The sequence below is a fragment of the Loxodonta africana genome, chromosome 6 (genome assembly GCF_030014295.1).
Source record: "Loxodonta africana isolate mLoxAfr1 chromosome 6, mLoxAfr1.hap2, whole genome shotgun sequence".
Classification (NCBI taxonomy): domain Eukaryota; kingdom Metazoa; phylum Chordata; class Mammalia; order Proboscidea; family Elephantidae; genus Loxodonta; species Loxodonta africana.
In genome coordinates, this window is record NC_087347.1 from 69,228,182 (window position 1) to 69,254,939 (window position 26,758).

The following is a 26,758-nucleotide window of genomic DNA, read 5'->3' on the forward strand; positions in this document are numbered from 1 at the left end:
GTGGGCAGCTCCTGTCTGGAGGGGAGATGAGTGGGCGGAGGGGTTCAGAAGCTAGCCAAATGGACACGAAAACAGACAGTGGGGAGAAGGAGTATGCTGTCTCATTAGGGGGAGAGCAACTAGGAGTATACAGTAAGGTGTATATAAATTTTTACATGAGAGACTGACTTATTTGTAAGCTTTCACTTAAAGCATAATTTAAAAAAAAAAAAAAAACACACATATAAAAGAGTAGAAATGTGCTCCACAGGGTTTTTGGAGGCTGGTTTTCAGAAGAAGATCCTCAGGCCTTTCTTCCGAGGTGCCTGTGGGTGTACTCGAACCTCCAACCTTTTGGTTAGCAGCACCCTTTTAAGAAGGCTGAATTTGGTTATATTAGTATGTTGAGCAATTTATGCCTAGAGCATTGTGGAAAACAATGAAGCAATCAGACTGCAATTAGTGGTGATTAACTTTTGGGCATAATTGGAAAAGAGACAAAGACACCCCCACCAAAATCAACGGCATCCCAAAATGACCGGGCATATCCAAGACTGCAATCCCTGAGGAGAAACATCAGAGGGTTAACACTGCAGGGGGTGGTAAACAGATTTCACTAAAATAATACAACTACACTAAACAAACAAGCACTACATAATTAAGTGAAAAGCTAAAAGTAGTAAACTTTTTTTTTTTTTTTTTACAGTATACACATATATGCTTATATACAGCAGTACTGTTGACTCTAGGTGGCGGGGGCGGTTGGAAGGATGCCCAGAAGACAGGGATAGAAGGCAGACTTTTCCCTATACATTCTCGTGAGTCTTTTTAATTTTGTACATGTTTGTATTTCATACACGCACATGTTATTACCTATTCAACCACTAATTTAAAAATGTATATCCCTACATTAGCAAGCTTTTCTAAAAATTCTCATTCTATGTCAAAATTCTAAGGTACTAGTGAGAAGGGGACATTTAAATTTTTATACACGTGCTTTAAATTTTTATACACGTGGAGCCCTGGTGGCGCAGTGATTAACAGCTCAGCTGCTAACCAAAAGGTGGGCAGTTTGAATCCACCAGCTGCTCCATGGAAACCCTATGAGACAGTTCTACTCTGTCCTATAGGGTCACTATGAATGGAATCATCCGATGGCAGTGGGTTTGGTTTTTTTTTGTGGGGGGAGTTTAACACCTCTTATGTACAATGTAAGCACTCGAAAGTAGCATAACCCACCATTAATGCTGTAAAACCAAAAAAAAAAAAAAAAAACATTGCTACTGAGTCAATTCCGACTCATTGCGACCCTATAGGAGAGAGTCGAACTGACCCATGAGGCTTCCAAGGCTGTAATCTTTACAAAAGCAGACTGCCACAGCTTTCTTCCATGGAGCGGCTGGTGGGTTCCAACTATCGGCTTTTTGATTAGCAGCTGAGCGCTTAACCACTGTGCCACCAGTGCTTCTCTCATAATACTGAAAGTGAGGTTTAAAAAAAAATCAGTAGTATAAAATGAGATACTGCATTATTTCAAGGTAAATGAAATGGCCAAGGTGACTCTGTGCAACTAGCCAACTGAGAGTTCTAGGGGTCCTACTGTAAAACCAAAATCCATTCAGGTCCTAAAGGCAGTCTGACAGGAGACAGCTTCCATTCAGACTTATATTCAAATTACACCACTCATAAATTAACTTCATCAAAAGGCCCATTTCTGCAGGGTTTTATTACATTTAATTCTTTTGCTCCGGGAAGATTTTGCTGGGTGAATGACACAAAACTACTCAGATTACTTACCACTCAATTATATGTACATTATACCAATATTTTATATCTACTTTATATAACTGTTTATAAATAAATATACAGCAATGACATATCATAAATGGATACTTTTACATCATTTACTTTTCTTTCTGTTTTATATTGCAATAAATTCAAGAATTTTCTGTTTTACAGTTTTCAAATATAACATTTGTTCTCAAAGAAAATTGAGGGCTTCAATTTTTGACATAACATGCAAGTAGCGAATAAAATGTTACATAATCTGAAAATATATTTTCAAGTGATTTCAGAGAAGAATGGCAATTATCTGATGCTGAATTTCCTCCCTTCCTTGACTTTTCCCCACCCCTCAAAGAAAACACAAAAATCAACAAGGAGAACAAATAAAACAATACAGAACCTATACCTTCAGTATTAAAAGGAGACAAAAAAACACTGCAACCTCCAAATTACCTGTAAGGAGAGAGAAAAAGAAAAAATTCTAACACACTTCCTATAGCTTTCCAAATGCTGCAAATCTGTAAGGGTGGAAAATGGGTAAGGGGAAGCCTAAAAGATTCCATAAGAAAAAAGAGAGGGTAGGAGAGGAGTTGGTGGGAGCACAGACAAAAATCATACCCAGAAAGTGAAAGTGCAACAATAAATGCCAAAATACTGTACAGGACTTAATACTTCATAGTGCTGACTACAAGAAGGGGCTTGAAAATAAGTGGAACCAGAAATGGCAGCCTTGGAGAAGCACTGCTTCAGGGGATTATCACATATATAGAAGAAGTGGTACCTTTTGGAAACAAAGCTGTAAAAGGAAAGAATGAAACAAAACAGAGATATTAAAGGATTTGTAAAAATGAAAAATAACAAGACCTGCCATCCCTCCCCCCACCAAAAATACTACCATTCATAAAACAAATAGCACAGAAGAGGGAAGAAGTAACAGAAAAGGGCACTCTCATACTAGGAACCCTTTCCAAGTAACAAATAGGAATGGAAAAAGAAAACCAAATCCATTTTTTTAAAAAAACTACTGCGAAGTCAGAAAATGCAAATACAAGCTTTTCTGCTGATAAAATGGGTCCCTTAGAAAACCAACCATGATTTGAAGAAAAACATAACACATTTTAAATTGAATTAAATATCCTCAAACAAGCATTTGGGGATAGAGAAAAACAACCAAAATCAGAAATACAAATACTAAAAACAGAAATGGACAAAAAACAAGAAGAAATGAAACAAGATGACCAAACTCAGAAAGGAAATAGAAAAGCAAAAAAGACAAAAGAGAAAATGAAGGCAAAGTTACGAGGTACCCAAAGAAGAATAGCTTCAGATGAAAACTTAATAAGGGCACTGAAGAAAAGGAGGAAAATAATCAAGGGAATAAAACTGAAATAAAGAAAAAAGTCAGAGATAAAGAATCAGAGAAAAGGTGGTTGATATGGGTTTTTTGGGATGGAAGACAGGCAAAGGAAGTCAAATATGTGTGTAATTGGTGTCCTTGAAACAGAAAAATTAAAACAGTGAGAAAAACCTGGACATTTAACGCTACAATCCAAGAAAGCTTTGCAAAATAAAAGACCATCTGAATTTACACATAGAAAGAGTTCACCAGGTACTGGTGCAAACTGACAGAACAATCAACTCTAAGACATACCTAGTAAAATGATTAGGCTTTAATGATAAAGAATTCTCAGGGCCCAGGAAAAAAAATACCAAACAACCTACAAAGGCAAGAGAATCAGGCTAGCATCAGATTCCGTAGAAGAATGTTCAAATCCAAGGCAACGGTGCAGCAGCATTTTCAAGAAACATAAAAAAAAATTAAGTGTTTAATCCGAAGATATTGTATCCATCCAAGCTGTCCTTCAAGTTTCAACCCCACAGACAAACACAACATTCCAGAACTCAGGAGATAATACAAATATGTCTTTCCTGAGGAACCTACTAAAGGATGAGTATATGAAAGATAACTGATAAAAGTTCACGAAATGACCGATGGTGAGCATTTCAATATACTTAGTTGTAGAGCAAAGACTAAAGCCCTTGATATATGTGTGGGTTGAAAAAGAAAAATGTACTTTTAACTGTTTTTTAAATAAACAAGCAAATCATTTTAAGTTATTAATAAATTCTACATACTAGGAAAAAAATGTATTTTTTTCCTAGTATGTTTATTATAATTTTCATTATACTGATCATGTTATAGCATCTAAAAATAGGAGGAAGCTGCTTATTGAAAAAATTATTATGAAAAATTAATAATGCAAAACAGACAAAAACATTAAACTTAACACGGTCAGTCATGAGTGAACTTAGTGGGATATGGAAGAAATAAGTTTTATGATGTTAATACTTTCAAGGTTGTCATCAAATGATTTATATGAAAATAATTTTTTTTAAAGTGTGGGGAAAAAGTTTATGATTCACATTTAACAGCAGCAGGTTATTACTTAAACCCGTTAAAATTGTTGCCGTAGAGTCTATTTCAACTCATAGCGACCCTATAGGACAGAGTAAAACTACCCCATAGGGTTTTCAAGGCTGTAATCTTTATGGAAGCAGACTGCCACATCGTTCTCTCCCAGAGTGGGCTGGTGGACTAGAACCACCGACCTCTCAGTTGGCAGGCGAGCGCTTAACCACTCAACAGCAACAGGTTAATGTGGCCTAGTATATAACTATTTTTTATCAAGCATATTTCCTTTATCTTTTTGTTTACTTTATTATTATAAGTTCGCTTTCCTTAAATTCATACAATAATTTACTACTGAGAGAGGTATTCCAGTCTTTTAAATAAAAGCTGTTGTAAAAGCCGTGAAAACCCCAAGCTATTTCTCCAGCCACCTTGAACCCTTACCTAGAGCTCATCCCCCCATACACAATTGAACTTTATGTTCTAGTTACACTGAAAAACTGGCAACTTCCTGAGGCACACATGTTTTTTCTCACTTCTAAGCCTACATGCATGGGGCAATTCCCTCCCCACCTTTCCTCAATTCTACAGGAGTTATTTTCAGCTTATCAACCTTCAAGGCTCACTGTAGGCATGGCCTCCCTGGGGAAAGCTTCTTAAGCACCCACCTACGTGATTTCGTTTACATTTCTCCTGCATTTACTTCTGTCACAGAATTGATCCTACTGTATTAAAATGATCCATCATTACCAGCATCGTACCTAGCAACCAGAGCTTTAAAAATGCTAAATTATGGGAGAAAAAAATATTTTTGATGAGGTTACTTGAAAAGATAATTTATATTTATAGAGTTGACTCCAACTCTATTATATATCAATAGTATACTTAATAATTCAGTTTTAGCACATACTTGCTATTCCACTTAACCTTTGATGGTAAAAAGTTATATTCTTTTAGTTACCTTTTAGATGATACATTAGTACAAGAAGTTCCAGAATAATATATATTAAAGAACTATGTTATTTTAAGCGTATTTTTTTTGTTAAAAATATAGCTGTTTTTTCATATAAGAGTATGCTGATCAGAAAAGGAATAAGAGTAAGTTGGTGAGATAACCTGACAAAAGTTTTCCATCGAATATCATGAAAAAAATCTAAGCTATCCTAAGTCTCACTAAGAGAGAGTTTTTTTCCTTCCTTGATGTCACTGCCAAAGGTAAAATGTATGCCCTAACATCCTAGCTCATTATAATTTATCTTTTATCCATTATTATAGCTGTTTCCTGAATCTATCTCTTTTTTCAGCTTGTACCATTTTCTGAATAGTGAGTTCCACTGATAGTTTAGAAACAGTTTCTTGCTTTAATTTGAGTTCTCTACCATTCTAAACACTGAAAAATAAGTCCATCTTCATCTTATCATTGTAATTCACAGTGCCTATATCAGTTACTTTGCAAAACAGAAGAAAAAAGGTTAATCTTTTTCTGATCTGTATAGATCATTAAATGTAAATTACGAAAAAATAAAAACGTAAATTTTTAAAAAATTAAATGTTTTGGATGAGATGTGAAAAACTATATTCTAGTCTACTCAGCATTAAATAAGCAAAGATACTACTTGAGTAGTGAAAATTTTAAAAAACAACAGAAGTTTAAAAAATAGATGAGTCAACGGAGTTTTAAATTCCGATTTTCCTTTAAAAATCAAATAGTAAATAACAGAAGATATAACTATAGACAAACAGGACTATAAGACAATGTTTTATTAGTCCTTTCCCCTGATAATTCTGACACGATTAAAAAATACTATAATATGTTAAAACAAACCATTTACACTCTTAACAATTACCCTTCATAAAATTATTGATTAAAAACTCTAAAAGGAAAATTAAATAAAAACAAAAAGACCAAGCTGTTTCTAGAAATACAGAAAAGCAAAATGTAAGGATATTTAATAAGACATTCTCATGATTAAAAACTTAATGAAGTACCAAGTTAAAACACTGGACTTAAAAAAAAAAATCATTCCTTAAATATATAAAACATGTCTTTCTTCCAAAGATCTGATATCACAATATCACAGGCTTTCACAAAACTGAGTCACTAACTTGTTGGTTTTTTTTTTTTTTTTTCGTAATAAATTTGCAGTTATATTTACCTTCAGATCCCATGATGAAGTGATGGATATCAGGGCCTGTTGACATACGAGGTCCTTGACAGCTTTTTTCTATTATACCTCTAGGTGTTACCATTTTTATATGAACCACCTGTTTAATACAATACATGATGTAAATTCTAGACATCTGTCAATAAATTATGTGTAGGTGTGTATATGTACACATACATATTTATGTAAAACAGTACTTTTAAAATATGGGATTAAGTGATAAATTGTGACGCCCTTCAGAATTCTAATATCCTTTAGTAACTCTTAAAGGTAAATTTAGTATATAGCTTTAAAAGGGGGAAAATCATTCTAAAATTGTACACCTTGTTTTAAATTGGTGTAGGTATATTCATCATCTTAAGAATTGAACAACACATTTCTTTAAACCAAATTTAACCTAGGGTTATCCAGATGGCATTGAATTAATTAAAGGACCCAAGAAATAGTCAATGATCACATCTTAATAGATTCATTCTTACATTTATTTAACAATATTTATGGCACACTATCATTCATGTCAGGAGCCTGGGTAGTACAAGTAGTTTGCAACTGGCTGTTAACCTAAAACGTTGGCAGTTCAAACCCACCCAGTGGTTCCGTGAAAGAAAACTCTAGCAGTCTGCTTCCACGAAGATTACAGGCAAGAAAACCCTATGGAGCAGTTCTACTTTGTTAAACAAGTGGGGCACCGTGAGTCAGGGACCGATTCAAAGGCAGCTAATAACATTATTCATGCCGGGCACTGCTTGAGATAATTAGAATTCTAAGGAAAAAAATTTTCTTGCCTCATCCCCACCCTCAACCTTACTCTACCCACTTAGTAGAAAATAGTGAAAAGAATGGCACAGTTAAAGATCAGGTCAAAATCGGGATGAAGAGGGAGATACAGTTAATCACTTAAAGAGGTGGAAAAGAGAGATCTGTGTGATACATGTATGAGCTATATCTCACACAGGTGAGAAAATAAGTATACGGGGGAAGTGGTGTCACTCAAAAATAGTTCCTGAGATCTCAATTAGAAACGAGTAAAAATGCAACACACTTTTGGAAATTTTTTTGATAGATAAGTAACTATTCACTAATAAAGGAAATGGCAAGAAAACATCAATAATCAATTCACAAAATGAGAAGTAAAAATTATTCAATCAGCACATTTTAAAAGTTTACATTCACTAGCAATTAAAGAAATACAACATTAAAAGACAAAAAAAAAAAAAAATTCCAGTGAAACAAAGATTCTCACACTACTAGTGGGGATGTCAACTGGTACAAAATTTCTATAGAGCAATTTGGTTGTCAAGGATTTCAAAATGTATAAGCTTTTTGATCTAACAATTGAAAACTCCAGGAATTTATCCAAAGAAATTAAAGATGTATGCCAAAGAAATTAGTTCAGAGGATTTTCCCTTTGTTTTCAGTAAACTGAAATGGAAAATAGTTTAAATATTCATCAATAGAGAATTGTTTTGTTAATAATATCAAAACAAAAATCATATTAAGCCAATTAAAGAAGGTGAATGAACTTCGTTTAATAGAAAACCCACTGCCGACCTGTCGATTCTGACTCATAGCAACCCTATAGGAGAGAGTAGAACTGCCCCATAGAGTTTCCAAGGAGCGTCTGGCAGTTTCGAACTGCTGACCTCTTGGTTAGCAGCCGTAGTACTTAACCACTATGCCACCAGGGTTTCCTCATTTAATAGACGATTTGCAAATTGGAGTAACATTTCGATTAAAGAACTTCCAAAGATTCCACCCTACGTTATCAACTCTGCCACGGAACGGGGTCAGAACAGTGTTTATGTAACAATTTACCCTAAAATACGGCTGGCTTCTTTCTAGTCTGACTTCAGAATTTCTGCACAGGTAATTCTTCAAAAGAGATCAATGCCTAAGGCAAATGGTCTTTACTAAGTTCCTTACTAGGCTATTGTTTGACTTAAAGGTGACTTTAGGAAACCAGTTTTCTCAAGGCTCAAGGTTCAAAAGAAGATCTCAGGACAACGGCCTAGGTGGGTCACCCCAACTTCATGGACCCCAGAAATCTGGATTCTAAGAGAATTAAACTCTGTTTCTCAATAATTACCAGTAAAATAATTAAGCAGTCTTTCAAAATGATGGTGCAAATCTATGTTCATTTATACATTGATAACATACAATTTAAAAGCAGATTAAATACAGAATGATTCTATTTTTGGTATTAAAAGCTAGATATACACATATGTTTGTGGGTATGCCTAGAAAAGGGAATGGAAAGATGAACATGAACATGTTAAAAGTGTTAGAAGTGATTATATATATTTAGTACATATGGCATACTTGGAAACACTGGTGGTGCAGTGGTTAAGTGCTACAGCTGCAAACCAAACGGTCGGCAGTTGGAATCCGCCAGGCGCTCCTTGGAAACTCTAGGGGGCAGTTCTACTCTGTCCTATAGGGTCGCTATGAGTTGGAATCAACTCAATGGCGCTGGGTTTGGTTTTTTGGTTTTATGGCATACTTGAATTTTTTATACTTCTGTAATGAGCACATATTTTTTAAATTAGTATTTTTAATTTCTTAATTGTATTACAGTTATGATTTAACAGAAGCATTTTCTTCAGAAAATTTTAAAAAATTAAATGCTCACTATAATTGTTCAAGTTCAGAATTTAGTCTGATTTTATCACTATAGTTTTGGTTTTTTTTTTTTTTTTTTGCTTTCTAACAGGGGGAAGTATGGCAAGGCATCTTTCATAGTAGCAATGGATTGGTGATAATGGCACTGAGCTTTAGCTCTACAGCACCAGCATAAGAAAGTTTAGTCAGAAATGCTGACATAATCCTTCAGTGAAGGAATAGTCACTGAACCAAGAAATACTTCAGTTCAACTCTAACAGCATTCCTTAAAATGAACTTGAAAACAAGCGGGGGCCAGAATTAAAGTTTATCCCACTGTATACAGAAAGCATCTAAAACTTCTGAGTGTTCAGGTGATTATATTAAAAACTGAGAATATGCAACTACCTGTAGCTTTTTTTTCAAACCAGTTAAATAAGGTACTAGCATCATTACCTACTATACTTGAACTAAATATGCACTAACATTGATTAGAGAAATATATTAGCATACTCAAAAAGATTAAATTTCTTTTCATGAGTTCCACTGCAGCCACTTAGATAAAGAGTATCAACTTTAATAAAGTTTCTATAAAAACAATGTCAGTTCAGAGGAAACTATATATTGCAAAAGAAATTTAAGTTAAAAATAAAATATGGTAAATAATTACTAACGCAAAAAAGTACATTAACATCTATGTTTATAATTTGTGGCTCTTAAATCTCTCCCCAAAAATGATTAAAATAAATTACATGCTTTAGGAGTACTAAATGAAGCAGTCTATCAATGGTTACCTAACTCTGATAAAGATCTTAATAATCAATAGCAAAAGGATCAAATTCTCCTCTAAAACTGAATTTAAATTATTTTAATTCTAAAAAGAAAAATGTGATTTTTTAATGTCCTTAATTAAAACAAACAAGACAATGTAAACAATAAGTGTTAGGAATACAGACACTTAAAAATCTTAAATGACTGGGTGTTAAACTATTAAGAAGCAATGTATTTAAAGATTCTATATTCCTATCAATAATAAAGATGAAAATATTGAAACTTTAAATCTGAAAAGCAAAGCTCAACAGCTCCAGGTATAATGTTAGGAACATCACTTTAATAGTTTCATAAATTAAAGTTATCTTAAACTATTATTAAAACATCAAGGACCATGAAGCAATTCCTACACACCAGGGACTTGGTAACAGTTTTCATTTTATGTCCTTTCCATAATTCCATGCAGTGAATATTATTACTCATTATACAGAAGGAGTCACTGGGTGGTGCAAACAGTTAATGTCCTCAACTATTAACCAAAAGATTGGAGGTTCAAGCTCACCTAGATGAATCTCAGAAGAAAGGCCTGGCAATCTACTTCTGAAAAATCAGCCATTGAAAAGCCTATGGAACACAGTTTTACTCTGACACACATATACGGTCACCATTGAGTCAAAACTGACTTGAGAGCAACTTTTTTTTTTTTTTTACAGAAAAGGATATTAGATTTAGAAAGGCAAACCAATTTGCACAAGGTCAAAAGGTTAATTATTAGAAAAGCTGCAAATGGAACAAATAATACCTAATTGCTAACCAGGCTGCCCATATTTATACTATTATCACACTAACTCCCAGAGAACTGGTACTAGATCACCTAAAATAAAATGGAGTGCACATGAAACATTAAGCATCATACTGCTACTGCGCAGAACACTTTGAATCAATCAGGCTCTTCAATTCTATACAGAAAAAATTTTTTTCAGAAAAACAAATATTGAATCCTTAGACAACAGAGTACCAATGATGAGATCACATAAGTAAACGGACTATTGGTAAGTCGAAGATTGAGTGTCTAAAAGGCTTGTAACATATATTTTATAAATCGAATATTGTGAAACATTACAAAGTTTACATATTAGTCACCTGAAGAGCTGTTGTTAGGCCCATTGAGTTGATTTTCAGCAACCGGAGACAACCTTAAGTAGTGACCACAGTTGCTTCTTTTAATCATGTCTATTATACATATTTACACATATTTAAGAAGCCCTAGTGGTTAAGCTCTTGGTTGCTAACCGAAAGGTCGGTGGTTTGAACCCACCAGCCACTCTGCAGGAGAAAGATGTGGCAGTCTGCTTCTGTAAAGACTACAGACTTGGAAACCCTATGGGGCAGTGCTACTTAGTCCTGTAAGATCACTATGAGTCATAATTGACTCGACAGTAATGTGTTTGGTTTTCTGGTTTTAGTTTATACATATTTAACATTAATCAAAAGGGGTATATTTTTTCAGAGCTCCACCCATCCAATTCTTAATTTTTAAAGTCATTTAATCACTTTATAATAATCTCCATATACTAATCAATTATTACATAACAATTTAAAAAATTTACCAGGTCTTCAATGTTGCCATAGATATTCTTCTTCATGCCTGATGCCCGAGTAGATACCCATCCTCCCACAGTGCTGAACTCCAGGGAATCTGGTTCATGACCTGTACAATAACCACTTTCCTTAAGCTGAAAAACAAAAATGCAATATTTCACTAGTGAAAATGGTCCCACTTCACACAGCACTCAACACATTAACCTTTCCCATTTAAAAAAATTTCCATATATCACTGGTATTTGGACTCATTAGAACCTGTATAGACAAAAAAAATACTCTTACCAAACTTGTCCAAAAAAAAAGATACTTTTTAAGCTTTTGCCTAGTAGAGAGACTTCATAAAACTAAAAAATATGGGTTAAAGATAGTTGTATAGGTTCTATAGTTTCTAAAGGTTCGCCAGACAGTCTCACTTCTTGTATTTTTTTATTTTAAAGCCAGCCACCCTGTCTCTACTTTTTTTCCCCATAAAAAGACAATTTAAATACTTACAGAGATCAGATTATGCTTAAGTAACTGCCAACTTCACCTAAACACTTTCAATAAATAAAGCATTTAATCTCTTGTTCTCCCTACCCTAATATAATATGCAGCAGGTCTGCAGAAAATCTGAGTAAATTGCCTGTACTTAATTCTCTCAAGGAGTCATGTGTTTTAATGTACAGCCATCTGGCTGGGTTTCCTGCATGTAATACCATCATTTATTTGTGATGCGGATCGTGCATTCCAGTACATTAAATAGTCACTTGTTTCTCATTTTTCTATATTAGCTTGGCTTTGCCATCTGCACAGCACCTGAGGTTGAATGGATGCCCTTTGCTGAAACAACACCAAAGCCATTTCACTGAAATCATTTTTAAGACTCAGCCATCTTGTGTCAAACGTACAGGCACCACCATCTGCATACCTACTCTCTACTGCACTCAAGTCCATCAATCTGTGTTGACCGCTTTGATGGTCGTCCAGTTAGGCAACTATTTCTATTTTTCAAATAAGACAAGCAGAGATGTAGAATATATCAGCTATATTTGTATCAGTATATTAAAGTATGGTATGACAGTTGTAATCCAAAATTTGAGAGCCCATTAAGTTAAATATAATTTATCAGGTTTCATACTCCAGCAATGCAAATTATGTAACTTTTCTAAATTTTCTGCTAGAAGAACAAGATTTAAAGAGGTATCAATTGCTACATAATGGATTTTTTTTTCCACCAAATATTTAATACATTTATTTATGAGAGGCTAATAACCACCCACAGGTGTAAGTACCTTAAATATATGACTAAACAGGTTAAAATGAAGATTATCAGACTGTTATATTTCTTCCTTAACTTATCCCCTAAAATCTATATTCATATTATTTACTCTAAAAAGAATACTGCTATTCAATTTTTCTGAAATAATTAGGAAAAGAAAAAGAAAAGACATTCATGGACTCCCTAAGATGTGCTAGGCAGTAAGCAGAGAGTTTTCACATATTCTCATGACAAAAGACACCTCCACATTATCTATACAGAAGCAGATCATTAAACACACATTTAAATTATTTGTATCAGTACATTCAATATTAGATTATACTGTTAATTTGCCTCTTACGTCAGGTAGGCTACTTCATTGCCTTCTCTAATTACGAGTATCTACTATGTGCCACGAATTGTGTAAAGCAATGAAAAACAAGGTAAGAGAAAAAAAAAAAAAAAGACACTACCCTCCCCACACTTGGGGAGTTCTCCCTAGTACGCCAATTTAAATATACTTCTTTGTTGAAACCTAACTTTCTACTAGCTAAATGTAATGCTTAAGAACCTGGATTTGAGACTTGACATTTACCTTACCCAGAAAATTTTGATACTATAGTATGCTAGAAAACCCTGGTGGCATAGTGGTTAAGAGCTACGGCTGCTAACCAAAAGGTCGGCACTTCCAATCCACTAGGTGCTCCCTGGAAGCTCTACGGGGCAGATCTACTCTGTCCGATAGGGTCATACAAGTCGGAATCGACTAGACGGCAATGAGTTTCGAATTTTCTTGGTTATGGTACGCTAACTCAGTGAAAAGCAATTCTTGGCACAGTAAGTACTTAATAAATGGCAAACAAGGAGCCCTGGTGGCATAGTGGTTAAAGCACTTGGCTGCTAACTAAAAGGTCATCAGTTAGAACCCGTCGCTTATACCATCAGCTAAGAAAAGTCTGCTGAAGAAAGTAAGGTCCATAGATTTACTCATACACTTAATTAAATACCCTTTTTTAATAAAATACAATAGTCCCTCTGGTCCACGATACCCTACATAAAAATAACAACTACAAATACATCAATCACTTACTATGTACCATCAAGCTCTACAGGAACAGGAAATTTATCTTACTCACTTCTGTATCCCCATTTTGAAACAATAAATATTCACTGCCTACTACATGCAGAGCTTTGGATACGTCACTAAAACAAATAAGCAAATAAGTTCCTAAACTGTGGAGGGTATATTATACAAAGAGAGTGGAACTAAAACTAACAATAAACATATTGAAATTATCAGAAGTTAGAAGAAAAGTACAACAGAAAAAATTAAAAGTACTGCAGGAACTTCCACCTGCACCGAAGATAGAGTAAAAAGGACAAGAGTTACCCTCTCACCTGAAAAAAAGAAAATATATACATATATATACATAAATTTAAGAAACAAGTTTTCAAACACTGGACATGAAGTATAAAGTAACAAATACAGTGATCCATAACAGAAAGCCAACAGAGGAGATGAGCACTACAAATGCCCCAGCTCCGTGCCTTGAGAGTATCTAGGCTGCAGCACAGGGAAAGAGAATCCCGGCAGAACTCAGCAAACACCCTGCATTGAGGGGATGGATTTAAGAGTCCTGGGAAACTAAGGCATCTACAGCTCACAGGAGAAAGTACCAAAGAGGAGATAGCAGCAACAGAGAAAAACCTGGAGATCTGTAGCGGGTCCTCCTTGAGTATTCAGCACAGGCAAGTGAAGAAACTGCCCAAGGCCAGAGAAAAAAATAAACCAAAAGGATTAGAGGACAATATAGGCACTCACACGGGGCATGAAATGGTATCTGTGCCCAAAAGCCAAACTGGAAAAATTCTTAACTCACAGTATGAAAATTATTAACACTGCCTCAACAAGTATGTTCAATTTTATTCCAGTTCTTTGCATCTTACTATACATAGAATACTCAAGAAGGTCAGGTCTCAGTAATGAAAAAAAAGTTAGCTCTAAATTTGCCTAGCAAATCACAAAAGCAAGATCTAAAAGGATCAAACTGTTTCCAAATGACTCCATCCCAGAAAAAAAAATCTCAAGAATATTTACACAATATAAAAATATCCAAGACCCAACAAGATAAAATTCACAATGGCCGGCATCTAATAAAAAATTATCAATCATACAAAGAAGCAGGAAAATACAACCCATAAAGACAACAATAATCATTATCAGAATAATCAAAACTGATACAGAACTAATACGCTGTTGTTCTTAGGTGCTGTTGAGTCAGTTTTGACTCACAGTGGCCCCACAGGACAGAGGAGAACTGCCCCATACAGTTTCCAAGGAGTGGCTGGTGGATTTAACTGCCAACCTTTTGGTTAGCAGCCAAGCTCTTAACTACTACACCACCAGAGCTCTGAGAGCTAACACAGTTATTAAAGTTAGCTGACAATGACACTGAAACAGTTAGTATAACAATATTCTTTATATTCAAAAAGTAGAGACATGGAAGATGTAAAAAGATCCAAATCAAACACCTAGAGATGAAAGCACAATGTCTGACATAAAAAATACACTTGATGGAATTAAAAGCAGAATACACATAAAAAAATTTCATGAACTTCAAGACACAGCAACAGAAACTAAAAAAAAAAGTGAAAAGAACAATAGTAAGCAGTGGGACAATTTCAAGCAGCGTAATATGTAAATAAATAGAGTCCCTAAAGGCTGCGGGAGGAAGGATATCTGAAAAGTAACAGCAAATTTTTTCCAATTTTGATGAAAGCTATAAACTCACAAATTAAAGTTCAACGAACCCCAAGCACCAGGAACATGAAGAAAACTATACCAAGGCCCATCATAATCAAATTGTTCAAGCCACTGATAACAAGAACACATAAAAAACAGCCAGAGGAAAAAAATGTTGCATAAAAAGGAACAAACATAATGGTAACATCAGATTTCCCATCAGAAACAACAGTAGTAAAAAGACAATGGAGCAACATCTTTAAATTAAGAAAACCTGTCAATCTATAATTTTATACTCAGTAAAAATATCTTCAAAAAAAAAAAAACAAAGAAATAAAGACTTTTGCAGACCAAAAAAAGAAAAAGAATTCACCACCAATAGGTCTAGATTAAGGACGTGTTAAAAGTAGTGCTTCAAGTTTCCTGAATAAACTCAATGCTTTGAAGGCCAGAGTAGCAGGGGCAGGGGTTTGGGGACCGTGGTTTCAGGGGACATCTAGGTCAACTGGCATAATAAAAACTATTAAAAAAAAACATTCTGCATCCCATTTTGGAGAGAGGCATCTGGGGTCTTAAACACTAGCAAGTAGCCATCTACGAGGCAACAACTGGTCTCAATCCACCTGGAGCAAAGGAGAATGAAAAACACAAGTATGCGCCAGGAGTCAGAATGGGCCACATAAATCAAAGACATCAGCCTGAGACCAGAAGAACTAGATGGTGCCCAGCTATAACCAATGACTGCCATGACAGGGAGTACAACAGAGAATCCCTGAAGGAGCAGGAGAGCAGTGGGATGCAGACCCCAAATTCTAGTAAAAAGATCACCCTTAATGGTCTGACTGAGACCAGAGGATCCCAGAGGTCATGGTCCGCCGACCTTCTGTTAGCCCAAGACGGGAACCATGCTCGAAGCCAACTCTCCAGACAGGGATTGGAGTAGACAACAACACAGAAAATGATACTGGTGAGGAGTGGGCTTCTTGGACCAAGCAGACACATGAGACTATTTGGGCAGCTCCCATCTGGAGGGGAGATGTGAAGGCTGAGGGGGACAGAAGCTGGCTGAATGGACACGGAAACACAGGGTGGAGAGAAGGGATGTACTGTGTCATTAGGAGGTGGGCAACTAGGAGTATATAAAAAAATATATATATACATAGCAAGGTATATATAAGGTTTTGTATAAGAGACTGACTTGATTTGTAAACTTTCACTTAAAGCACAAATAAAAATTAAGAAAAAAAAGTAGTTCTTCAGTTTCCAAAATGTTGATTTTGAAATGTCCATTAGATATCCACGTGGAGATATTAACTAGACAGCTGGATAGACAGTCTAGAGTTCAGTAAAGAATTTTGGGATGATAATATAAATTTGGGAGTCTTCAGTATACAGGAGGAATATTCAAAGTCAGCTGCTTTTAAATAAAGCAGGCACAGGCTCAATAAAAATGAACTAAATAAATCAAAGTTCTAAGTACTTTATGGTATTAACTTATTTCACCCTAACAAAAACCTTATGAAGTAGGAATTATCATTCTCATTTTACAGAAGAAGAAACTGAGGCACAGAGTTTAGTAACATGCCCAAGGTCACATAGTTAGGAAGTATATTTGAGGATAATGGCTAACAGCTAATAAAATATTTTCAAAAGGTGGGTTCCTAAACAAAGAAAAGTAATATGAAGTTATTAGTGATACTGCCCATGTTGTTACTGTGCCTGCCACCAGGTCGATTTCAACTCACAGTCACCCAATATGACAGAGCGGAACTGCCTCAAAGGGTTTCCTAGGCTATAATCTTTATGGAAGCAGATAGCCAGGTTTTTCTCCCACAGAGCCACTGAGTGGTTTCAAATCACCAATCTTTCAGTTAACAGCCAAGTGGTTAGCCTAAAAACAAATTCCAAAAATCCATAATAAGCATGTTAATGATATGCCTTAAATTTTATATACATTAAAAAGCAAAAACCCACTGCCGTCAAGTCGATTCTGACTCATAGTGAGCCTGTTAGACAGAGCAGAATTTCCCCATATGGTTTCCAAGGAGCGGCTAGTAGATTTGAACTGCCCATGTTTGGTTAGCAGCTTGAGCTCTTAACTACTGTACCACCAGAGCCCCCAAAAAACAAAAGTAATTACATATTAAAGAGGTTAAAATCTGTGTTACCCAACTACTGTATCTATATCATTTTAAAACATCCAGAAGGAAAAACTAACTGAGACAATCTAAGCTGGTTACCTTTGATGAAGTAAAAATTGAAGGACACAGAAGTTTAATGAGCAAGAAATGGAACTGGGATCAAAACAGGTGTAGAAACTGTATATGGTCTACTAGAGGCAAAAAATAAAGTTCTATACTGCCATTTAGGGAAATGAACTAGTAGGTAAAATATCAGAAGATCCCAGTCTAGGAAAATGTCACTTAAATTTCAAGGAAATATGTTCCTTGAATTTTAATTCTAACCTTTCAAAAAAAAAACGAAAACTTGGAAAGGTTAAAATACTACATCAAATGCTATAATAAAGGATATAAAATTTGAGACAGGAAAGGCCATCCTGTATTATTAAAAAATTGCTGATGATAATACTTCATTCAGGCATAATGGAAGACCAATACAGAATTTTTTGAAGTTTTTCATTCCTCTGCCCACTGAAGTTCATTATTAACAAATCTAATTACCTTGACACAGAAAACTTTGACTTCCTGAAAATCTTTAACACTTCCTCAACGAATACGTTCAATTTTATCCTAGTTCTTTGCATCTTACTATATTAAAAAATAAAGAGAATAGTTTGTTAATTTTTTTCAAAGTCTTTCATTCACACCTGATCACAAGCAGAACAACTTCAAGCAACTAGAGGCAGGCACTACAATGAGAAAAAGAATTCCGACGTCAAGAAATGTGGATATAAACTATCCAAGAAAACACTGTCTACCTGAAGACCAAGATTTTCCTATGCTGTACGTACGGTTCAGGCAAGAGAATGGTTCATATTTTTTGCGTACGGATATCCAACTGTTCCAGCAGCCTTTGTTCAAAAGCTTATCATTTCTCCCATTTATCTTTGCACTTTTGTTGAAAATCAACCGACCGTGTATGTGTGGGTTTATTTCTGGACTCTCAAGTATGTTCCATTGACCTATATGAACATCCTTATACCAATACCACACTGTCTGGATTACTGTAGCTTTATATTAAGTTTTGAATTAAGGCATGCAATCCTGAATCCTCCAATTTTGTTCTTGTCTTTCAAATTGTTTTCGCTATCTTAGGGTCTTTGCATTTTCACCTAAGTTTTAGAATCAGCTTTTCAAATAAAAGAATGTATGCTGCAGATTTGCTAGGAAGTGCATTGAATCTGTAAGTATGTTCGTGAAGACATGGCACCTTAACAGTATTGAGTCTTCCAATCATACAGTGGTAATCTATCTAGGTCTTATTTTGTTCCAGCAATGTTTTGAAATTTTCAGTGTGCAGGTCTTGCACTTTTTTGTTGTTAAATTTATTCCTAATTTTTTTTTTTATGCTACTGGGATGTAATTATTTTAATTTCATTCCTTCATTTTTCATTGGTAGTATATGAAATAGAACACATTTCACATATTCATCTTGATACCTTGCTAAAGTCACTTATTTTGTGGATTTCTTAAAAATTTTTACATATCAGATTATGCTGTCTACAGTCTGTACATCTTTAATTTCTTTCCCTTTCTAGATTCTCTATTACAATGCTAAATAAAAGTGGTGAAAGTGGATGTCCCAGCCTTGTTCCCAATCTTTAAGGGTAAAGCATTCTGTCTTTCACCATTACGTATGATGTTAGCTGTACAGTTTTTATTATATTAATATGTGTATTAATTAATTTTCAAATGTTATAACAACCTAGTTTTGCTAGAACAAAATACATTTGGTTATAGTATATAACTCTCTGTATGATACTGAATTCAGTTTGCTAATAGTCTGTTAATGATTTTTACATCTATGAAACATTGTTTCCTTTTTATGCCATTTGTCTTTGGTATCAGGTAACACTGATCACATACAGTAACCTCGGAAGTGTTCTCTCTTATTCTGCACGAGCTTGCAGAAAATTGATGTTACAGGCTGCCTCTGGGTTATGAAAGAGAGCCATTTCTAAGTCTGTCCTTAAGTATAAGTTGTCCCTAACTCTGACGTTCGTAACCGTGGGACTGTCTGTATTTCATCCTTAAATATTTCATAGAATTACTAATAAAGCCTTCAGGACCTGGACTTTTCTTTATGGTAAGATTTTTTAATTATTAATTCAATTTCTTGACATAGTATTCAAATTTTTTTTTTTTTAATTTTCTATTTTTTCTTGAGACCATTTTGGTAACTTGTGATTTTCCAGGAAGTAGTCCATGTCACCTAAGTTGTCTAAAGTTTTAGTATTAGCATTAGTGCGGTTCTTAATATTTCTTACAATTTTTTTACCTTCTATTGAATCTAGGTAAATATACCCTTTTTCATTCCTGAGTTGTAAATTTGTGTCTTTTTCTTCTTGTCCAATCTAGCTAAAAGTTTACTGATTTTGTTAATCTTTCAAAGAGCCAACTATTGGTTGACTTTATCTATTGTTGATCTATCTCTTGCTGGTTGACTTTTATCGTTATAAAATGTACCTCTTAATTATGTTCCCTGCCTTAAAATTACCAGTCTTAAAGTCTTTTTTGGCTAATATTAATGTAACCAACACAGCTCTCTTACAGTTACTGTTTGCTTGGTATATCTTTTCTACCCTTTTGCTGTCAACCTATTTCTGTCTTTGAATCTCAAGTGCGTCTCTTTAAAAAACAGAGATGGGATCTTCTTTTAATCCGGTCTTATAACTGTACCTTTTGAATGGAGTACTTAGTCCATTTACATTTAAAGTAATCATCACTGATATTGTATTTACATCTGCCATTTTGCTATTTATGTCTCATGCCTTGTTCCTGTCACTCCTTTACTGCCTTCTTTTGCATTAAACAAATACTTTTTAGTGTATCATTTTAATTTTTTAGCTTTTATTATTCATTTATTTTTAAAAGTTTTAGTGGTTGGTCCAGGGACTAAAATATGTATCATTAGCTTATCATAACCTATCTCAGGTTAATATTGATTTAATTCTAGTAAAATAGAGTAACGTTGTGTCAATATAGCTCCATTTCCTCTCCTTCCTTTGTACTCTGATTGTTCCATACACTACATCTGCCCTAGTGGCACAGTAGTTAAGAGCTCAGCTGTTAACCAAAAGGTTGGCAGTTCAAATCCACCAGCCACTCCCTGGAAACCCTTAGGGCAGTTCTACTCTGTCCTAGAGGGTCACCATAAATCGGAACTGACTCAATGGCAATGGGTTTGGTTTTATATATGTTATAAAACCAACAAGTGTCAATTCTTGCTCTATACAATTTTATGGTTTTTACAGACATTAAGAGAAGCAAAAAGGAAAATGTTGTTGTTGTTAGTTGCTGTCGAGTTGATTCCGATCCATGTGTGCAGAGCAGAACTGCTCCATAGAGTTTTCGAGGCTGTGACCTTTCAGAAACAGATCACCAGGCCTGTCTTTCAAGGTACCTCTGGGTGGGTTTGAATCACCAACCTTCTGGTTAGTAGTCAAGCACCTAACCATTTGTGCCACCCAGGGACTCCAAATAGAAAAATAAACCCTTCATATTACGTATGCATGTAAATGTGTACAGTTTTTAATATTTACCTACATAACTATCATGCCCAATGTTATTCATTCCTTTGCATCTGAGTTATCCTCCGGTGTTATTGTTTTCCTTTCAGCCTTAAAGATTTCCTTTAGAATTTTCTGCAGGACATGTTTGCTAACAGTAAATACCCTTTGTTTTTTTTTAAATCTGGAAATGATTTTATTTCACTTTCACTTTTTAAGGCTACTTTCACTATAAACAAAATTCTTGGGGGACATTTTTTTTTTTCCTTTCTTTTAGCACTTTAAAAATGTCATTCCACTACCTTCTGGACTCCACTGTTTCTCATGAGAAGGCAGCTGTTCCCCTGTATAAGTTGTTTCTCTTCTACTGCTTTCAAAATTTTCTCTTTGTCTTTCAACTGTTTGATCCTGATGTATCTAGATGTGCTTCTCTGTGTTTATTCTACTTCGGGTCCCTTGAGCTTCTTAGAACAATGTTTTTCACCAAATCTAGAAAGATTTCAGCAATTATTTCTTCAAATTTTTTTCTGCCTCTTTCTCTCATCTCCCTCTGCTACATCCGTTACATGTATGCACTGCATGATACTGTCCCAGAGGATTTTAATGCTTTCTTCCCTTATCTTCATTTTTCTGTTCTTCATACTACTTTCTACTAATGTATCTTCAATTTCATCAGTTTGTTCTTTTGTTGTCTCCAATGTGCTGTTGAGCACAACTAGTGAACTTTTCATTTCCATTTCTGTACTTTTCAATTCTAGATGTTCTATTCACTTCTTTTCTATGCTTTGTATTTTTCTACAGAGATTCGTAATTTGTTGACTCATGCTCATCTTATTTTCGTTTAATGCTTTTAATACAGTTTCCTTTAACTCTTTTAATGTACTTGTAATAGCTGCCATGTGCTATATGCAACATCTGGGCCCACTCAGTTTTTTCTTTCTAGATCTACTAATTTTGGGTTGAAAACTAAACATGTGAATTATACATTGTAGCACCTCTGTTTTATTTCTTCTGAGGGCTCTTGGTTTTTTATTAACTTACCGCGACTTAATTAATCTTCCTATGTGGTATAGCTGCTGCTGCCTGTACTCAGCCTTTTTATTCTTATTTTGTAGTCTGGCTTCTCAGAGACACCCGCTATGTCTACATAGCTTGGTGTTCAGCTAATAATTTGGGCAGAGGTTGTGCTATACCATTTCAAAGCCCATAAGGCTTCCATTCTCTGCCAATTGATCTGTATAAATAAAGATTGGGTGGACCAAAAGCAAAGAAGTTTCCGGGATAAAATGAATGCTTCAAAGGTCAGCGGAGCAAGGGCGGGGGTTTGGGGACCATGGTTTAAGGGGACTTCTAAGTCAATTGGCAAAATAATTCTATTATGAAAACATTCTGCATCCCACTTTGAAATGTGGCATCTGGGGTCTTAAATGCTAACAAGCGGCCATCTAAGATGCATCAATTGGTCCCAACCCACCTGGAGCAAAGGAGAATGAAGAACACCAAGGTCACACGACAACTAAGAGCCCAAGAGACAGAAAGGGCCACATGAACCAGAGACCTACATCATCCTGAGACCAGAAGAACTAGTTGGTGCCCGGCCACAATCGACAACTGCCCTGACAGGGAGCACAACAGAGAACCCCTGAGGGAGCAGGAGATCAGTGGGATGCAGACCCCAAATTCTCATAAAAAGACCAGACTTAATGGTCTGACTGAGACTAGAGGAATCCCGGCGGTCATGGTCCCCAAACCTTCTGTTGGCCCAGGACAGGAACCATCCCCGAAGACAACTCATCAGACATGAAAGGGACTGGACAGTGGGTAGGAGAGAGATGCTGAAGAAGAGTGAGCTAATTATATCAGGTGGACACTTTAGACTGTGTTGGCATCTCCTGTCTGGAGGGGGGATGGGAGGATAGAGAGAGTTGGAAGCTGGCAAAACTGTCACGGAAGGAGAGACTGGAAGGGCTGACTCATTAGGGGGAGAGCAAGTGGGAGTACGGAGTAAGATGTATATAAACTTATATGTGACAATCTGACTTGATTTGTAAACGTTCACTTGAAGCTCAATAAAAGTTAATAATAAATAAATAAATAATAAAGATTGGGGGAGACCATTCATGGTAGCCAATTCTCAAATATCCTTTGACTTTCACTTTTAACCAGGCTCTCTCGGGTTTCCCTTAGGTATGCATAGTTTCCCAGTCAATCAGGGAAGTGTGGAAAGCTTATCTCAGTCTTTCAATGACTCTCATTTTCAGCATTTTTTCAACAAAATGTTGACTAATCTGCTGCTTACCCTAACCAGGAATGCATCTTAGCCAACTAGGCTGAGGGCTTTTTTATGGACCCAAAGCTAGGACCATCTCCTCTGGCAGCAAAGCTGCTGGTTTTCATGGCCAGCTCCTAGCTGTTAAAAACTACAGCTCTTGTCGAATGAGTATGGGTTGGGATGGGGTGTGGGTATAGTGCAGTGAATTCCCTTACTTGGCCTTCTGCCCTTGGTCTTTGGAAAAATAACCTTAGGGGATTCCCTAAGTAACTATCTCTGAGCACAGGTCTGTCTAAGGAGTCCGTCTAGTTACCTAAAAGGAGCATGTGGACTGGATAATAAAAAACCCTGGAACCCAAGTGTTCAGAGAGCTTTACTGCTCTGAGAGCTGTCCTGATAGACAGTTGTCTAGCCAAGAGCTATCCTGGTTGATGAAGGGACCCTTTCAGACATAACTTGTGTGCCTCTTCTTGCCACTGATGCTGAGTTGTATCCTGTTACTCCCAAATTATATACTCTTACCCTAATAAATCATGTGAGTATAGTCCTGTGAGATGTTTCAGCGAATTATCGAACCCAGCAGAGAAAGAGTAATGTGGAGGAAGCAGCTGGTATAAGAGATAATGGAGGAGTTGGACAGCAGGGATATACTTGATCTCTGCCTGATGCCTGACAGGAACCAGCATATACTGATTCTTATTCAAGAAGTTACCCGTCAGTTGGTGGTGGGATAAAATGATGGAAAGAGAGCAGCCTCGAACGGTAATGTTGCAGGCTCTTGCATTCTGACCCAAAACTCTAGAAGCTTTTCAAGAATGCTTCCCAAGTTGTTGCCTACCTTCAGTTGATTTCCAGTGTTTTTTTGATAATTTCTTCCAGTTTTACACTTTTTTTTTTTGCAGAGAGGAATCATCAACCCCTCTGCTGCCTCTCTGAAGTCCCTCCTCCAGAGAAGCCTTTTTTTTTTTTTTTAAAGAATATGGTAGGAAAAAAAAAAAGCCTGAACATATTATTTAAAGATCTTGGCATAAACATATTCATTCAGCCCACAACCTATTTAGTGTAAAAATACTGTGGGGGAGCAATCTTCATAAAAATTGTTAAAATGGGAACCTAATTTGCTGTGTAAACTTTCACCTAAAACACAAAATATTTTTTTAAAAAAATGTGGAAACAACAAAAATGAATGAGACACGGACTTCCATGGAGTTTAGGTGAAGCAGCACGTATTGTAATTAAATGACTGGCGCACAGTAAAAGCTATACCTTAAAAGACAGTAAAACTGATATGTATGGCAACAGGACAGAGGGAGAAAGAGTAAGATTCCAAACAAACAGAGCATAGCAATAAAATCCAGAATTCATATGGGAGTCTACCTACTCTGAAGCCCATGTTCTGCCTGAAGTACAAGAGTATGTGAAAAGAACCAGTGGGAGGTGAGGTTAAAAGGGTAGAGCTCAGTTAGACTGTAACAGGGCTTGAAGCTAGACTAAAAAAGGTTGGTCTTTTTTAAATAAGTAATGAGTTGCAATCGAAGATTTCTGAGCAGGAGACATCAACAACCAGGCTCCAACTGAGCTTCGAGATTAATCAGAAAATAATACAGGGAGGATTAGAAAAGAGTATATGTCGTGGTTACTTAAACACATGTGAAAATGCTTTCAAACTTCTAGCAAGTATGCATGGTTTACAGAAATCTAACCTTCTTTACATGACAACATAAAAGTGATTTAAAAAAAGAATTTAGGAGACTTCTTAAGCTTAAGTCCCCCACACGTCTGTCAGTTTGTCATACTACAGGGGCTTGCGTGTTGCTGTGATGATGGAAGCTACGCCACTGGTATTCAAATACCAGCAGGGTCACCCACGGAGGACTGGTTTCAGCTGAGCTTCCAGACTAGGAAGAAGCTGGTGGTCTCCTTCCGAAAAGAGTTAGCCAGTAAAAACCTTATGAATAGCAGCACAACATTGTCTGACACAGTGCCAGAATATGAGCCCCTCGGGTTGGAAGGTGCTCAAAAGATGGTGGGGGCACAGTGGCTACGAGCTCAAGCATAACAACGACTGTAAGGATGGCACAGGACCTGGGCAGTGTTTTGTTCTGTTGTACATAGGGTCACTAGAGTCAGAACTGACTCGACAGCACCTAACAACAACAATAATAGGCTTAAGTAGCTTAATTGTGATAATTTTTTAGGCTTAAGATCTTCAGTATAAGGAGTCATTTTATTCCATATTAGTAAAATGATGAATTACTAAACTGTTCATCAAATCAGCAAGAAAGAAGTAAAAACACATCACATTGTTTTATAAAATAAATAAAAACAAGATCACATTCAATCACATCTCTCTCCACGTCCTGTTAAAGGGCTGGAAAGAGCTATAACCCAAGTTAAGCAAAATGGTCAGTACATCACCAACAAATTGGACTTTCTAATTCTTGTTTATAAAAATTAAATTACAGTCATCCTAACCACGTTTGAGGGGACTGAAGGAGCCAATACAATTTAACAATTACCTGCTTAGAATTTATGAAGGAAACTTAAACTTCTCCAAAAAGTCATTAAAACAAAAAACCAAACTCTTGCCGTGGAAAATCGACTGATAGCAAACCTATAGGAAACTATAACTGCCCATAGGACATCCAAGGAGTGGCTAGTGGATTCAAACTGCTGACCTTTTGGTTAGCAGCTGTAGCACTTAACCACTGGGCCACCAGAGCTCAAAAAAAAAAAAACACATTAGGATCCCAAAAAAGAATCTGTAAGGACACCAAGAGTTTCATTAACTCATTACACGAGTAGTTTAAAAAAAAAAAAAAAATCATTGTAAAGTTCATTGAATAGCAAAAACTAACATCTACCAAAAAACCAAAAACCCACTGCCGTTGAGTAGATTCCGACTCATAGAGACCCTATAGGACAGAGTAGAACTGCCCCATAGTTTTCAAGGAGTGCCTGGTGGATTTGAACTGCTGACCTTTTGGTTATCAGCCGAAGCACTTAACCACCACGCCACCAGGGTTTCCAACATCTACCAGGCTGATCCAAATTATCACCAAGCTCTGAGAACTCTATATTCACTTTATTCCATTCCTACTACTATATTTCAGATCACTATCAGCTCTTGTCTGAATTAACTGCAGCAGCCCCTTACCCTACCCTTACACCCACCCACCCCCATCCATCCTCCACACAATAGCCAGAACTGTTTAATTACAAAGGTAAGTTTGAACTTCTAAAAGAGGCTTTACAAAACCCTTTATGATCCTATTTCTTCATGGTTTCCTAGCTTCATGTTTTACCATTACTATACTTAACCAGAATGCATTCTGCCGTATACATCTGATAGGCTTCAGCCATACTCAGCTACTTCAGTCACCTAAGAGCAACAGCTGTCCTTAAACGATCTGTACATGCTACTTTCTCTAACTGGATTGCTTTCCCCACTTCCATCTCTTTTTGCTAACTCCCACTCATTATGAAGTCTCATTTTAAATGCTA

General features: G+C 35.9%; 1 protein-coding gene across 8 annotated transcripts in view; it reads right to left on the reverse strand.

Moving 5' to 3' along the window:
- The window catches only part of AGPS (alkylglycerone phosphate synthase), a 166,776-nt gene that overhangs the window by 78,189 nt on the left and 61,829 nt on the right, over window positions 1-26,758 (reverse strand). For all 8 annotated transcript variants that reach the window (XR_010322284.1, XR_010322285.1, XM_064286963.1 and 5 more), the window contains 2 exons: window positions 11,319-11,444; window positions 6,331-6,439 (listed from right to left, as the gene is read on the reverse strand). Coding sequence is in view for 6 of the 8 variants with exons in the window: in XM_064286963.1 (XP_064143033.1) it covers window positions 6,331-6,439; window positions 11,319-11,444 (235 nt within the window). In the remaining 2 variants the exon portion in view is untranslated. The remainder of the gene's footprint in view (window positions 1-6,330; window positions 6,440-11,318; window positions 11,445-26,758) is intronic.